At 40.4% G+C, this 17,908-nt stretch overlaps 1 protein-coding gene across 1 annotated transcript in view; it reads right to left on the minus strand.

The window, feature by feature from the left end:
• Positions 1 to 17,908, minus strand: part of LOC122800048 (slit homolog 3 protein-like) — a 2,083,326-nt gene that overhangs the window by 1,852,862 nt on the left and 212,556 nt on the right. The window contains exon 3 of the mRNA XM_044069531.1: positions 6,673 to 6,744. Coding sequence (XP_043925466.1) covers positions 6,673 to 6,744 — 72 coding nt within the window. The remainder of the gene's footprint in view (positions 1 to 6,672; positions 6,745 to 17,908) is intronic.

The raw sequence follows: 17,908 nt of genomic DNA on the forward strand, positions 1-17,908 counted from the left end.
TAAATAGCATTTTTATGTGTGGGTTTAGCTCCTCTTGGAGTTCACGTAACACACACCCCGGGATACCGTCAGGTCCCATTGATGCTGTGTTTTTTGCTTTGTTTAGGGCGGTTCTCACTTGGACCTCTTAGATGACAGGGAGATTACATTCAGCTGGGATAAGTATTTCTTCTTTTGGGGGTGAAGGAGGGGAGAAATTTGCACTGAACCTGTCAGCCAAAATGTTAGCAATATCTGTGGGTTCAGTGTATTTTTTGTTGTTGTGAACCAACTCTGAGCATATCTGAGGGTTTCCGCCCAGGTTTCTAACATAGCTGAAGAAGGCTTTGTGGTTATCTTTAGTGTCCTTAGCGATTTTTCTCTCAAAGTTTGCCTTGGATGTTTTTATGAGAGAACGTAGTTTTCTGCTAATGTTGATCAGAGATGTCTTCCCTTCATGGGATTTCGCTCTGACATGCAGTAGCTTCCTTCTTTTGTTATACAATTTGTTTATGGCTGAGGTCCAACAGACAGGACGCTTACATTTGGTGGAGAGGGACTTGGATTTGTTTGGGATTGCATGATCCATGCATTCTTGAAGATGTCCATAGAAAGCATTTGTGAAGGATTCGGCATTGTGGGATGTGGTATCCACTGGCACAGTGGGCTTAAAGGATGCCATCTCAGTCTTAAGAAGAGTGAAGTCTGCTTTTGAGAAGTTTTTCACTGTGGTCTTTTGTGCTGGGGGTGGAGGTGGGATATGTATATCCAGGGTGATTAGTTTGTGGTCAGATCTCACTAGTGAGGGGTATACTTCCGGTATGGAGCATTTTGTCCCCATGTTTGTGATGATCAGGTCTAGTATATTATCTCCCCTAGTGGGAGAGGTGACTAGTTGCTCCAGTGCATTTGAATTTATGAATTCCAGGAACCTTTGGGCTAGGGTATTAGGGCTAGAATAATGTACCCAATCTATGTTTGGGTAGTTGAAGTCTCCCAGTATGATGGTATTTTGTGATACATTCATATCCTCCAATGTCTTCAGGAAGGCTGAGGGGGGTTCTTGAGATTTTGAGGGTGGTCTGTAACATGCTACCAGTTGTATAGCAGTTTTGCCTATGGTTAGTTGCACCTGTATGGTCTTTGATGCTTCATGTGTTGCTACTAACCTGGAGGTGTGGGTGTCCTTTATGAATATGGACACTCCCCCTCCCTTTGTGGTTCGGCCCGGGTTTTGGGGCCGAAAAGCATGATACGAGGTATAGCCTGGTAGCGCTGGAGTGCTCTCAGGAGCCTTGAACCAGGTTTCAGTTACTGCACAAACGTCGATATTCTCCATGCTGAGGAGTGCATCAAGTGCCTGCATCTTGAGATTTAGACTTCTGGCGTTGAGCAGCATTACCCTTAGTTTTTTTCATTTTTGTTTTCTAAGGAGGTGGGTTTGTCTTTTGAGCCTTGCCTAAAAAAGGCACTATGGGGGTGGCAAGAGCCTTAGCCAATATCCGGAAGCCCAGTGGTGACAGGTGTAAGCCATCCCTTGCGAAGCAGCATGGCTTGTCCAACATATCATCCCAGACAGACAGACATTGGATCCCCTTAGAATGACACCAGTACTTGAGCCAATTGTTAAAGCTGATCATCTTGTCTTTGTATTGTGGTATCATTCTTGGTGAGGGCAAGATGCTGCTCAGGGTCAGAGTCATACCAGCCTGGGCTACATAATCGGAGAGCTCCTCTATGTCTCTTTTCATGTAGTCCAGGGAGGTATGTCTCAGGTTATTCACACCAGCATGGACAATGGCGGAGTCATATTTCTACTTGCTTTGAAGTGATCTGAGTGCGTGTGTTATGTGGCGGATCCTAGCTCCCGATAGACAGCTCACAGTCACCTTCTCCTTGTTCAGCCTGGTCAGTGGGACATCAGTGTGTCTGACTATGGAGTCACCTATTACTAATGTATCAGGCAAGGTGTTTGGCCTTAAGGGCTGCGATTGGTCGACACACTGATTTATTGAAGTATGTGTTGCATGTGTTTTGTTTTGAGGTGGTGGATTTTTGGATGTCTGCTTTGGGAGCCTCTGTTGTTCTGGAAAGTTTTTTATTAGAGCCTCCGAGTATGTCTTTGTGTTTTTATGTGTTTGGTTTGCAGTTGTGGTAGGTCTATGTGGGACTGGGATTGTTGTGTATGTGGTTGCCATCTCCTCCTGTCTGGTCATGCCAGCCCTGAGTTGAGAGAGTTCAGCCTCCAGTTTGGCTATATAGTTGCATCTCTCACATGTATTTGTGTTTGGTGGGAGGAGGAGAGGGTTGTCTGTGTACATGAGACAATTGTAGCATTGTCTCAAGATGCCCAGATTGACCAGCTGAACTGGAGACGACACCAGTAATCTACCACTCGACATGGTAGAATAGTATAAGGGAGTGGTACACCTTTAAGGGAAGTGGATATTTACAGGGGTGTTAAGTAGATGTAGTGCTTTACTTAGTACGAGAGTGCTTACTTAGTAGAGAAGTATTGAGAACAAGTGCTAGGCTTATAATACAGTGAGTAGTCTGGTTATACTAAGAGTAGGGCTTCCTTAAGGGAAAATATGAAGAGCAGACTTGGCGGAGCCAGAAAAGTTTAACCTTGTTTAACCGGTGCTGCGCTATGCGCACAACCACGCAAAGCCGTGCAAATGCGGATTTTAAACAGTGAACTGCAAAAGAGCTAGAAATGGTCCCAAACAACCAATTACTACAGCTTCTTGTGCTGAGGTCACTTCCCCCAAGGACAGGTAGGCTGCTCAAGGCTCCCCACTCCCACTGGTGAGCAAAGAAACTTCCTTCTATCCAAGTAAGGTAATGGACAACACAGGAACTACACCACAGCCCAGAATACAGCAATGCCTGTAAACTGGTCTAAACTAGTCGAGAAAGGCGGGAAAACAAGGATTATTTTTTTGTTGTTTTGTTTTTTTGGTAGAAACACACAGAAAATTCAGAAACAGTGATAAATTAGTTACACAGGCTAGCACACTTTAGTGGGCTGCCTCCACAGTTATCTCAGCTACTAATAAGGCCGTTCCCAAATGGTCACCAATTCTACTGTGTAAAGCTGTTGTTATCTAAATAGTAAGTGTGACCCAGGGCTAAGACTATTGGAGTGACTTGTACAGTATCACCAAATACATGCAAGTACTCTAAGAGTTTAAATTATCTCTATACAAAACAGCCACAGTTAAAATGTTTAAAATATTTAATAATAAATAATAAAAGCGCAAGACAACACTCATTAATTCAGCACAGTGACAATACAGAGTTCAGAAATCACAGGAAATACTTTAAAACAACATTGTAGGATAGTCTCACATAAATATAGAAAACATCTACACTAATCTGGTTATATTACTACCTATCTCTAAGGGAAATACTAAGATCTAAATTCTACTTACAGAGAAAAGCAAGTGCTGGTGAGTTGTTGACAGCTTCAGAACAAAATACAAAATACACTTCTTGTTTTCAGAGATATTTCTTAAATTGATAATACACATTACTGCTGAGTCATTTCAGATTACATCATTCTTTTCACTTCTGATTTAGTTTCCAGGTTAACAGAACTCAAAATGTAACATTTCTTTATGATCTGCAGCTCCCAGGAAGTCACAGCAATAAAAGACACTTTACATGTGAATCCTAGTAAATAACTCTGTGTTAAGACAATAGAAAGAATTTCCAGCTGCAGACATCCTGTTTCCTAGCTTAAGATCACACAAAGTGGTAACATTCTTTACTTATCAGCTTTCTTCCAGCAGGGTGCACTGTGGTTACATTTTTAAAGCTCAGCACATAACACAGTTTTCTTACATTTGTCAAACAAGCCTGTGGATCATATTAATATTTACAAGGGCATAGAATTATTTACAAAATTCTGTCTAGCTGGGCTGGGAGCCCCCTCAGTTTATCACAATCCTAATATGCACCTATGAACATGCTAGTAAGAAAAAGAAAAATTGTATCAAGACAAGAAAAAACATTGTGCACTGCCCACAAACACTGAGCAATATAACATTTTTATTTGATCACTCACTGTCACCCTTTTCATAATTTTTCATTTTACTAACCACAGACCTTTAGCTTTTTAGTCACTATTACTGATGTTTACCTCTAGTGCAAACCTTGTATTGCAGCGGAATGGGAGGGTCATTTTTTTATCTTTTGCACTTCATGCCGAGTTCCTTAGCAACAATCCTGCTAACAATATGTATGTATTACTGACATGAGTTATTCCGTGCTTACTCAAAGAAATAATGCAATATGGAATAGCCTTGTGGCGTACTGGTAACATACAAAGATAATGTGCTATATTGGTTGCACTCGTTATTCAGAAACTCAGTATTTAGGAAGATCCAGTACAACCATAACTTTTTTTTTTTAATGACAGCATAACTCAAAACTGTAGGTGATGTTAGTACATGGAACATACTTTATCCAATGTTCTGTAGGATGTTTAGAATCAAAATGAAAATAATTAAAATTAATTAGCTATAATTGTAAACCAGGTACCTGATGTACAGGGTTAATGCCTTGTTTATGACCCAGGTGACCTGAGTTCAACTTGCAGCCTGAGTGCCTGTTGTGGCTAGCCAAATGGAAGAGGTGTAAACCTTGGCTCTAGATGATTGTCACTGTTGAAGTGACACCCCAGCCCCGCATGCAAAAATGAGAAAAAGGGGTTGCAGATGAATGGATGGATGGATGGATGGGAGAGATGGAGGGCAGGCAAGGAACTGCTGTTTTTTGAGCCTTAATGATGATCTCAAGGCCAAAGCAAGAGCCATTGCTGCTTTAGGTGAATCATCACAGAGGGACATGTCACCAGGGGGAGGGGGCATTACCCTCACAGCATCATCATCCATCCTGTACATCAGTGGGAGGTTGGGTTTAAATGAAGACCCTCCCCTGCAAACCACAGTATGATGGCTCCTCATCCGTCCCAGTCCCACAATCAGTGCATGGTAAGTTCAACTCTTTAGAATCTGCATGGGGTGGGAGGAATGACCATCCCATATTTTTATGGGTTATGCCAGAAGGGAGACTCCCCTATCTCCAGTCACACTAGACTGGGGTGTCATGGTTCAGGGTATTGAATAGGACAGAGCAAATTGGGTGCTGGCAGTAGAAAAGCTTGATGCGTGTGGCACAATTAATAAAAAAGTAAATAAATAAAATAAAAAAAGAAAGAAAGAAATCAGTCCCAGTTTTAGCTATTGTCAACTTGTGCCATCCCAAACATTGTCAAAGCTTTGAAATCACTTCACCAATCAGAGAGTTCCACTGTCGTAGTACTGACTGGGAAATGGTGGTGTGTATTTAACTCATATTTTTATATAATGAAGGGTAGGGCCAGTCGCATGAACTGTATGAAATGGTTTTTGAAAGTAAACTCAGACAAATTTGAGTTAAGTCATTCTTTGGAGCTAGGTTTTTTCACACCAGATACAGTAGTTACTAGTACAGTGTATACTTACTGCTCCGTTTGTCTCTTATAAAGTACAGAGAAGTTAAGGACAGTAAAATGCACAATTTTCATGCAATGTTATACATTTATCCTAACAAAGAGTAGTCTGGGTTTTATAAGACAGCCAAAAGATGCTTTCATTTGTAGCACCTGGACATGATGAAACACAAGTCTAAAGTGAGAAAGGCTACTTTAAAGTTCACGACTGGGAAAGAACTATTGCAAATACTGGAGATGTAATTCACTGAATCAATATGGTTGCAGAGTTCGCTTACCAGAGTGGGTTTATAATATACAAAAAAGATGGTTTCACCTAAACTAATAAAAAATTAGTCCTTAACCAATATGTATAATAATACACCTGGAACTGGCCCAGCTATCTCACCAATACATGAGACAGACAGACTCCACTAGTGACCTGTGTGGCACCAATATATTGTAATCAAGGGTCAGCATCCCAGTGGCAGGAAGGAAGAATGCAGGCATTCTGAAGTCCTTCAGCTGTAAGTGTCATCTCATCTCTTCTACACCCCCATCTTTCCAGAAGCCCTAAGTTACACGCATATAAACACACCTTTTGTAGCATAGGATGCATAGTGATGACAACCCCTACTCTGAGTTATCCATTATTGCATGTTTTGGGGTAAATACTTACGCTAAATCACCACATTTATATAATTGTATGCACAATCACTACTTACATTATTTATAGCTTTAATAACCAATTCTGCCAGACAAATGACAAATTATTATAAACTCCATATAATTGATTCATTTGCCTATGAAAGAAAAATGGAAAATAAAACTGGCAATAAATCCAACAGCATGAAATAATACAGATTTGCTGCATTTTCAGACTGCTAACTTTTTTTGCATTTTACAGCTTGCTTACTTACATAATTCATATACTAATTGATAACAGATTAAGTCTTCCGTCAGTTTATTGTGAAGAGCTAATTAATTTGCCATCTCTTTTATGAGACATATGTACAAACTACCTTTACCAAAATTCATCAGGCAGAAAACACTGACCACATTACTTACAAAGGAACTGCTTCACAATCAATTAAATAATATGAAACATAACAATGTAAAATAAAATGGACTCCATGCAATGACATTTAGTAATAACGCCTTCAGACTTTGATAGAACTGGTCAAACAACATTGAAAATGTATAAAATCTCCACTTACAGTCGTTCTAACTGCTTCAGATCCTGAAATGCTCCTCTCTCAATACTGTTGATCTGATTATCTTCCAAATGCCTGTAAAACAAAAATTAATGGTTATCTTGCAAAATACAAAACTGCACGAACAATATATGTGCCTATAAAACCAACTTATTATTTTCATAACTTCTGATATTATGGTTTATGGGATTTTTTTTTTTGAAAAATAAAACAATTAATTTTGTTGGTGTTGACTGTACTAAAAATGAGGGCCATCTGAATTATACCCCCCTTAAAGAACATATGACCCTTAAAACTGCCATTTAACTAAAAGCAAAACACAGGTGATCAGAGATGTCAAAAATCTTTACAAAAAATGTAAAACTCATACATTGTAAAGATAATTTTTGTCTTTGTTAAGTATTGCTGTATCAGACCATGTTTCTGCTTCTAGGAGAGCTTATTCAGTAGTCCTGCAATCTCAATTATCTTCCACCTGAGAAAGTAAATTAGCAGTTCTGGTTTTGCTTAGTGTAGGCTGACAAGCACATAAAAGGATAGTGGACTTAATCTATATGGAATTTAGCACTTCTGCCAAAACTATCCTGAAACTTACTGGAACAAAAGTTAACAAAATGCTTTGGACCAACTTATACAAAAGCAATGGGGAATAGGTTTGAATTACCCCGCCTCTGACACACAATTACCTGTATTACTGACCAATGCAGTCTTGAAGTTAAAATATATAAATTATGGATGCAAAAGTGTTAGCAGTTACGGACAGGGGGTATTTTATTTTGGTAAACATAAAACTACAGGAAGCCTTAAGGGAAACGCAACATACAGCTGGTTAATATCATAAAAAATAACTTGATAAGAGTTTAAGTGCGTCAGTCAGCAAAGTTAATGACAGTGTGTTTGCATCCCTATCTGTTTATCCCAGCCACATGCCTGGCTACGTCACTGACACCTAATAAAGCAGTGTGAGGACAAGAAGGCCTAACATTGTTTCTCATATAAGAGACTACCTCATTGCCAGCGCCATATTATGTTAATTTAGGAATAGCTAAAAGCGAAGTATTGATCAGGAAAGAAAGAAACAATGGGAGGAAGAAGAAGAAAGATTAACGCTGTACAACTTTTAAACCGATCATACTTTACTACCAGCTAAGATGATATTTAATAAGGGTATAATTAAACCCAAACTTTAACTTGTATGTCGATATGTATTTCATTGAAAAAACACTATGTCCGACATTCTGAATAAACTAAACATATTCCTTCCCCTGCAGTTAGCAATTCTCATCCAAAGGATAGCAAAGCATATGCTGTATCATTACTTTAGCTGGTTGCAGTTTCTGCTTAATGTAATGTTAGGTAATATTGAGTAAGTTCAGGTAGTTCCTTATTTCATGAATAAAAAAGTGCTTAATTATAAGCCTTGCAGTCCTCGACAGAATTGCCAACCGATTTATATATCTGAGGTTGTCACAGTACCTCACCTCATAGATGCCACATAGTTTTAGACAAGTAATACTAACAGGTAAAAGACTTGGAAAAACGTCTCCAGTCCATTTAATACAACCACCATACTAATCTAGGCACGCTCCTAGTCAGGTTAGCAATAAAATATAATTATTTTTCCATATTGCATTTCTATGCCATTAAATAGAAAATAACTATGCTAATATGATCTCTTTTTATTTTAGCCACACATTCACTTTATAACCCCAGTATCCTTGGAACTTCACATATCTGCCACATCAGTAGCATGTCACTACACTCTGAGTAAGATTTAGCAGTGGTAATGACATCTACAAGCTAAGAACAACTGTTGCTCATACCATAGTGTTTTTCATACTTACAAAGCAATACCTGTACAGCTGCATACAAATAAGTCACTTATTTGTTGCTTCCTTTGTATGTCATTGCTATACTATTCAACTTTCTCACTGTATAAAATGTTATGCATGCATGGTCTCATGTTGGTTCCTTTAGGAATTTTTCTCAGTAGATGTCACACTATTTTGTCCACTACATTTAAAACTCCTGGCAAATAAAGAGCTCATGGCAGTAAGATTTTGAGCCCTTCCATATGTCCCTTCCATCATGACTCTGAAATAAAAATGTAATGGCTTAAATTGGAAACATATGTTTTATTCACCTTCAATTAAATTATCTTAGAAAGTTATAATCTGAGAGTTCAGAGTAGAAAAGAGAAAGAGGAAGAGGTGCATTTCATATCTTTCGAATTTTTCACTCCTTCACCCTTTTCTCCAAGTTTGTGAGATCTTGGAGTACATATGCCTTCGTGTGTGTATGTAAATATATAACATATAATTTTACCATGAATGGTTAACATGTTAAATGATTTTCAGATAAAAGTTTGAACACGTTTCTCATTTAAGAGACAGCACAATTGACCAAAATACAGCCAATCAAAAAAGTAAACAAATTGCTTTTATAATCTGTAAACCAAATCCCTACCAAACTATTGATATCAAATGTGTCAGAATAGTAGTAGTGTTACAGAAAGGGGTCTTCTATGTTATGTTGTATAGTTCTGTCCCCCCCCATACTCCACCTTAATAATGCATGCTAACCCCTAGAAGACATCTTGGGCACTCACCACACACACAGATAAACATACGCAACACTAAATCTCAACTCTTACCTGAGCTGTGTTCTAATCCTAAATGAAAACACCCACACAGAAACACTAAATCTATCCCTTAACATACAAACACTCTCACAAGCACGCGCACACACACACACACACACACACACACACACACACACACACACACACACACACACACACACACTTACCCCTTTATCTAACCCTAACTCATACACACTACCACTCCACGTATACATCCATTTACCTTTCACACAAAACACTTTCAGACTCAGCACAGCTCCTGGTGGTCCTGCAGAGTGTTACAAGCAGCAGAGAGACGAAAAGAGAGACTTTAAACAGATTATTTTTTTCTCTGCCTTTCTATTTGCGACTGCATATTCTCGCCGAAAAGCGAGTCTCTAGCTATTCTAAAATCTGAAAAAACTTGTTTTTGCATTTTTTTACTGTTCCTGTACTTCCTTAAATCTTTTTGTGTTGTTTAACTGTTGTAGGCTACACACTCAAGTGTGCTAGCCTGTTTAAAGCATTTATAGTGTTTCCTGTTAAGTTACTGTTCTGTTAAAAAAAAAAGCAAAAAAACAAAAAAAATATCCTTGTTTCCCGCCTTTTCTGAACTAGAGTAGCCTAGATTTCAGGTTTTGCTGAATTCTGGGCTGTGGTATAAGTTTCTGTGTTGCCCATATCCTTACTTGGATAGGTGGAAGCTTCTCTGTTCACCAGTGAGAGTGGGGAGCTTTGAGCAGCCTATCTGTCCCTGGAGAAGTGGTCCCAGCCCAGCAACTAGTAGCTTATTGGCTGTTTTGGGCTAATTCTTTTCTCTTTTAAGCTCCCTGCCTTAAAACCCGCATTTTCACGGTTTTGCGTGATTTTCTGCACCGCACAGCATCGCGCAGCACCGTTTAAGCTGTTCTAAACTATTCCCAGCTCCACAAAGTCTGCTCTTCAATTTTTCCCTTAGAACTAGTCTTGCTCTCAAAGTAAGCACTCTACCTCCCTTCTACAGCCCAGCATGTGCTCAAATACCTCAGTAAGCACTAACAAACTATAGCACTACACCCCCTTTTACTACCCAGAAGTACAAGGCTCCCTATTCGTCCATTCTGGACAATCAATAAATCAGTTTTTTAACTATCCAGGCATGTCCAAAGTGCAGTTTCAGGTATATCCTCCATAGGATCATAGGATCATAGGTTAGTACTAAGCTAGCTGCCCTTGCGTGCCATTTTAAGCCTAGCCAATTATCCCTTGTGAGACTCAAACCCTGCACCTTGTGTTTGTAAGGCAAACACCTTTACCATTAAGCCACCCTCCCAGCTGGTGAACCTGGGAATCTTGAGGCAATGTTACAATTGCCTTATGTACACAGACAACCCTCTCCTCCTTCCAACAAACTCAAATGTATGCGAGAGATGCAACTATACAGCCAAACTGGTGGCCGAGCTCTCTCAAACCAAGAGTGGCACAGTCAGTCACAGGAGGAGAAGGAAACCACTTGCACCACACAACCAGTCTCACATAGACCAATCGCATCAGCAAACATGACACATAAACTCATAAAAACATACTCAGAGGCTCTGAATAAAAATCTGCCAAAGCAGCAGAGACCTTCAAAGCAGACATCCAAGCAACTACTACCCCACAACAACTTTCACGTATCACATACCTCACAAAGCCAGTGTGGTACACAGGAAGCAGCCCTTAAGGCTAAATAATGCACCTAATACACTAGTAATAGGAGACTCTATTGTCAGGCACACTGACGTCCCGCTCACCAGACTGAACAAGGAGAAGGTCACTGTAAGCTGCCTGTCAAGTGCCAGGATCCACCACATAACACAAGCACTCAGGTCACTCCACAGCAGGTACAAATATGACTCTGTCATTGTCCATGTTGGAGTGAATGACCTGAGATGTACCTCCCTGGACTACATGAAAAGAGACATAGAGGAGCTCTCTGACCATGTAGCCCAGGCTGGTATGACCCTGACCCTGAGTAGCATCTTGCCCTCACCAAGAATGATGCCACAGTATAAAGACAAAATGATCAATTTTAACAATTGGCTAAGCTATTGGTGTCATTCAAAAGGGATCCAGTGTCTGTCAGCCTGGGATGGCATGCTCGACAAGCCACGTTGCTTCACCAGGGATGGCTTGCACCTGTCACCCTTAGGTTTTCGAATACTGGCTAAGGCTCTTACCACCCCCATAGTGCCTTTTTTAGGCAAGGCTCAAAAGACAAACCTACATCCATAGACAATACCAGAAACAAAAAACTAAGGGTAATGCTACTCAACGCCAGAAGTCTAAACCTCAAGATGCACGCACTCGAGGCACTCCTCAGTATGGAGAAAATCGATATCTGTGCAGTAACAAAAACCTGGTTCAACGCTCCAGAGAGCACCCCAGCACTACCAGGATTCAACTCATACCATACTTTTCGGCCCCAGAACTCAGACCGAAATACTAAAGGTGGGGGAGTATCCATTTTCATCAAGGATACCCACACCTCCAGGTTAGTGGCACTGTATGAGGCAGCGGAGACCATCCATGTGCAACTAACAGTAGATAAAACTGCTTTTCAGTTTGTAGCCTGCTACAGATCACCCACCCTGACTCAGGACCCCCACTCGGCATTCCTGAAAACATTGGAGAATATGAAGGTCTCACCAAACACCATGATATTGGGGGATTTCAACTACCCAAACATTGACTGGGAAAACTACTCAAGTCCCAACTCTTTGGCCCAATGGTTCCTGGAGTTTATAAACTCAAGTGCCAAGGAACAACTGGTCACCACTCCCACAAGAGGGGGCAACATATTGGACCTGGTCATCACCAACATGGGGGATCACTGTTCAACACCAGAGGTAAACCCCTTGTGGGTAAGATCAGACCACAAACTAATCACAATGGACATCCACATCCCGACCCCACCCCCAGCCAAGGAAACCACTGTGAAAAATCTCTCAAAAGCAAACTTCACACTTCTCAAGACCGAGGTGGAAAGTTTCAAAGCCCCCGGGCAAATGGAAAATGCTATCCAAACCACAGAATCCTTTACAAATGCACTCTATGAGCACCTACAGGAATGCATGGATCGTGCCATCCCAAGTAAAACCAAGACTCACTCCTCCAAAAACAGGAGACCAGTCTGGTGGACCCCAGCCATAAATAAGCTATACAACAGAAGGAGGAAACTATTACATGATAGGGCAAAATCCCAAAAAGGGAAGGCATCCCTGATCAGTATTAGCAAGAAACTTTGCTCCATCATAAAATCATCAAAGGCTAACTTCGAAAGAAAAATCGCAAAAGACTCTAAAGATAATCACAAGGCATTCTTTAGCTATGTCAATAATCTGGGTAGCAACTCTCAAGATCTGCTCTGAGCTGGTGCAAAATGGCACAAAATACACTGAACCCACTGACATTGCCAACATCCTGGCAGACAGGTTCAGTGCAAACTTTACCCCCCTTCCCCCCCAAAAGGGCCTGTGTCTATCCCAGAAGAATGCAGTCTCCCAGACATCACAGACACACAGGTGAAAACAGCCCTTTCCAAAGTAAAAAACACAGCATCAATGGGACCGGATGATATCCCAGGCTCCGTCTTACACGAGCTCCAAAAAGAACTAAATCCTCAAACTCACTGTTCCAACTCAGCCTTACCACAGGTTATGTAACCAAAGAATGGCGTACAGCAACAGTAATCCCACTCCACAAAGGTGGCGCCACAACGAATCCCGGGAACTATCGCCCCATAAGCCTGACTAGCCTGGTCTGCAAGGCTATGGAGTGCATCATCATGGATCTCATAAACAAAGACATTGGGAACCTCCAGACACTGAACCCTACCCAATTCAGCTTTGTTAAAGGCAAATCTTGCCTCCAAAACCTAGTTGACTTTTTTGAAATAGCTACCAAAGCCATAGATGAGGGAAAGGTAGTCCACACAGCCTACCTGGACCTCGCAAAGGCCTTCGACACAATACCCCACTCTGGCATCATAAATAAGCTTACCAGCTTAAATATCAACCTATATGTCACAAGATGGGTTGCAAACTGGCTCAGGGACAGAACTCACATGGTCAGAGTTGTGGGTGCCATGTCCGACTCTAAACCGGTTACAAGTGGCATCCCACAGGGCTCAGTCCTGGGACCCCTCTTGTTTGGTATATACTTTTCTGAGGTACAGGCAAGCACAGGAGGACTGTGGCTGACCAAGTTCGCAGATGACTGCAAGTTGGGAGCCATAATCGACTCCCTGGCTGACACAAGCATCCTCCAGAAGGGTCTTACAGAGATGGATACCTGGTGTCAAAACCATGGCCTCAAGCTAAATGCCAAAAAGTGCATAGTCATCCCTTTTGGGAAAAACAAAGTGCCCACAAACTACCACATAGGAGGTAATCCACTAAGTACGGAAGAAGTAATTAGGGATCTGGGGACCCAAGTAGATAGTAACCTCTCCTTTGACAATCACATTGCCAAAGTGGTTAGAAAAACCTTCTATATAGTTCACCTAATCACAGAAGGGCTCACATCTAGATCAAGAGAGGTCATTGTGCCACTCTACTCATCGCTCATCAGGCCCTTGAGTACAATGCCCCATTTGGGATGTATCTTACTAGACACCTGCAACAGCTGGAGAGACCTCAAAAGTACCTCACCAAGAGGATTGTGGGTCTCAAACAGATGCCCTATGCTGCTCGACTAAAGAAACTCCAGCTCTACTCAGTTGCTTACCGCCTACTCAGAGGCGGTCAATGCCTGATGTACAAGGCCATGTCGAACCCGGAATTGATGGACATGCTCCACCTCAAGAAAGCCAAATCCATTACAGCTACACGCTCCATGGATTTAAACCTCAGCACAACAACAAATAGGACATGCTGGAGGGATAGATTCATATCCCAGAGGCTTCCCTCGCTCTGGAATAGAATCCCGGTTCATGTTAGGTAGAGCCCCTCGCTGACCCTCTTCAAGAAAAATCTTGATAAGTGGATGGGAAATCGTAAATTTACTCCTGGGATCACTTCTATGGCCCTGCTGGACAGAGGCTCGGGAATCTAGTCTAAAAGGGTGGCGAAAGCCAACACATTCTGGCTAGGCTTATAAATGCCCTAAGGCAGATAGCCTAGTACCTACCTATGAACCTATACATGCATTCTCTCACTATGCCATTCGCACATATTACACTTCATTTCAGTCTGTCAATCAAATGAAGTGAAATGTGTTTGTATTGTTTTACGACCTTGTGAGTGTCACTATCCTGTGCTGCACCTCCCAATGTTTTAGACATTTTAGGTTTGCGTAATCACATACAAATTAAACTAGATAAGATTATTCATATTGAATCTGGACTGAAAAGTACAATAACTCCTTCACACACTGAACTGTCATTGCAGATAAGTAACAAGATGATGCATGCAGCACAAGAAAAAAGGCACCTATGGCTGTCAGAGTTCACATTAAGTCGGGACTTCTTCCAGCTATGAAAATCTTACTCTCTATAAAAGGCCCAATGGACAAATGTTTATATGTGATTGCAAAGAATACAGACCAAAGTGAACAATTAAAAATGGTACTTCTACTCTGTCAAGAGATTCTCTAAGCAGAAATCGAAAGTCCTCCAATTTTAACTCAGTAGAAAGAAAAGCCTGGATAGAAAACTAATGTTGAAATGACATACTATACAGTCATAGAAAAGGAGAGACTTTAGTTGAGGAACACAACTGCAGCAGAAAGGAGGCCTCTGCATCTCCATTTTGAGGAAAAACAAATTACAGAATAATACTAACAATTTAGACTGAAACAATAATGTTTTAACTGTACAGATGGTCAAGATACAATAAAGAAACACACAGATCTTTAGGGTCCTCATTGTAGCTATCCTTTAAGAAAAAGAAAGCTATCAAAACACTCTCTTGTCCCAGTTATAGCTCACAGAGTTAGAAGAAAGATAACTGCGCGTTTACAGTAGATATATAAAGGACCAGTTTTCATTTAGAATCTTAATAACCAGAACAGAAGTTTATGATTGTTAAAATACTCTGCTGAAGAAAAGTAGAAAATTATGCAAAACAATGGTGCAAAGCACTTAAATCAAGTGAGCTTTATAACTGACACAAGTTAGTTATACTCTGACTGGAATTGGAATTCTCTCTTTTGGTATTCCTTCTGAGCTCATTTAGGAATTTACTTTACTCTGAAACCTGGGGATGTGAGTATCTCCTGCTGGCATATAGCATGGTATCATAATACTGGACAAGATCAGCAAGACCATCTCCTACAGCCATCAGTTTTACCACCACCTGAAGAATAAGTACAATGTACAAGACAGAATTCTGAAACCGTAACATAAAGCATCAGAATCATAGGTAGGGTGGGGAGCAAAGAGGGTGTCTGCTTTGGGTGCGAGGTATTATTTGGCATGATTAGGAGTTTACTGCAGCTTCAAAAGGTAGACTTTTTTTCGGTTCTTAACGAATAGTGTGGACTTTTTTTGAGGGCCTTGTTTTTTTTTTGGCTCTTCAACAGAGAATTGAAGGAATAAAAATCAGAAAAATGCACCAGACACTAGAGAGGCTTGCTACAGTGCTGTAAAGAATATAGCAAAATATATGTTTGTCCAACTTGCATGGAAATTAATCCACTGAATGGAAAGGCTATCCTGATACAGTGAGACCTACACTGTAAAGGGATGTTTTTACAGACAATTATAGTGAAAGCATATCTGTTATGTCTGATGTAACAAGTCTGTTGCAATGGGTAAGTGTTTACAAGCATCCCAAGCACTGAAATTAAATCACCCAGGAGGCTAGAACCACAGGAGTGTTTACAAAAAAGGGATGAGATGTTTAAGCCCTGGAACATCAAATAAAGCATGCTCAATTCTTGAAATTGTACACAATGTCCACAATGGAAACATTCTTGAATGAAGATCAAGAAGTAGCCCTGTCCTTTCTAAACTGGTCATTGGACAATTACACTTTCAAACATGCTGACATGCCAAATAATGGCAAATGGCAATGCTATCAACATAAAACATGGCAACGATTGGTTTATTAACTGTCGGCCCCCATCTGCCTGGAGGAAACGAATATGAAATCTGCTCACTCTCCCCATTTCATACATGCTCTAAAGTTAAACCTGTGCTGACAGCACACATCCAGTGTTAAGACTGCTCACTGATGCCTGCATTCTGCCACACAAAGAAAACAGAGAGAGCAACGTATTGTTAAGTACAACTGTAATACCATTTTCACAATAAAATGTGTGTTAGTCACAAGGGCACCAAATCTTTGTGAAATAATAAATAGGTTTCCTTACAGATAATAACTAACAACCTATAGCTGAGCAGATACGATAATCAACAAGAAAAGTGCACTAGTGTATTCCAAAATATGACTGCAGAGTCACAGAATCAAAACATTTAAACAGTGATGGTTAACATTTGTAATTGCGAAGCTCAAATGAGAAAGGGAAGGGAGATTTAGCAAAGATGAGCTGACATACAGAAACCTTTCAAGGAGAGCCTAATAGCCTAGAGGGTTAAAGCTGTGAGCTGTAGTTACTGTGGTACATGGTTTGATTACTTTATTTGCCTATTGTGTGACCTTGATCAAGTCACTTAAACAGACTTTACTCCTTCCCCCTGAAAAGCAGCCCAGTGAAGACAGTGTAAATTAAAAACAAAATAAATACATTCTCCAGTATCTAAAACTTTATAGGTTGCTAGCTCCATTCTTAAGCTTATAAGTGGATCATGTCCAACTGTCTCTCCAGTTGTGAACAAAGCAAATGTCACCAGCCAAATGGACAAGAAATGACAGATATAAAGGGAGAAAGACTGGAGGAGGGTCCATTCTTGAAGTTGAAGCTCTACTCACCGATCTAACATTATGGTGAGGCATAGATCTCCATCTTCAAGAAGAGTCAGGACAGAGTCCGTAGATGATACAAATGTGGTGTGCCCTGAGGAAAAATATCCTTATATCATTGACTTTAAGAAACCCAATAAATACATTTAGTATTAAAGGTGGGGGCATGAGAATTCCATGGCCAATAACTAAAGGAAGATAAAGGTTAAGCATGTTAAAATCAGAAACTCCAGACATTAAAGAAGGTTTCCTAGAGTGCTAGGTATGTGATACATGCAAGCCCTAAACAGGAATATACAAGAAAGCATCAGCTAACTCTGTTTGAATAAAAAGATAAACTGTCAGTAACCTTGTAAAGTAGACAGAAGACAACATGATTCTATCATTTCAGAAAGGGAATGTAAATGTTGATCATCAGAAAAATCTCAAAAAACCTCAGAATAAATTGACATGAGTAGAGATCTGAATACTACTTAAGGTAGTGCGGTTACTCAAAGTAGAGAAGGGGTAGATTTCCAGAAGAAATAGAATCGATGTTCTAATTTGTGAACAGGTTATAAAAAAGGGGGAAACATGAAACCACAAAGACTATTATGGGAGGCTATAGCAGACAATAAAGTAAGTAATGCAATATTTCTGTGGAAGGTCTCTCGATCTACATTGGAGGTAGAGATTAAACAATCTCTGCTATAAATGACACAGAAAAAAAGTAATAAAGTAAAACAGAGATCTGTTA

The sequence above is a fragment of the Protopterus annectens genome, chromosome 4.part0, assembly GCF_019279795.1.
Source record: "Protopterus annectens isolate FY-2018-M chromosome 4.part0, PAN1.0, whole genome shotgun sequence".
Classification (NCBI taxonomy): Eukaryota; Metazoa; Chordata; order Ceratodontiformes; family Protopteridae; genus Protopterus; species Protopterus annectens.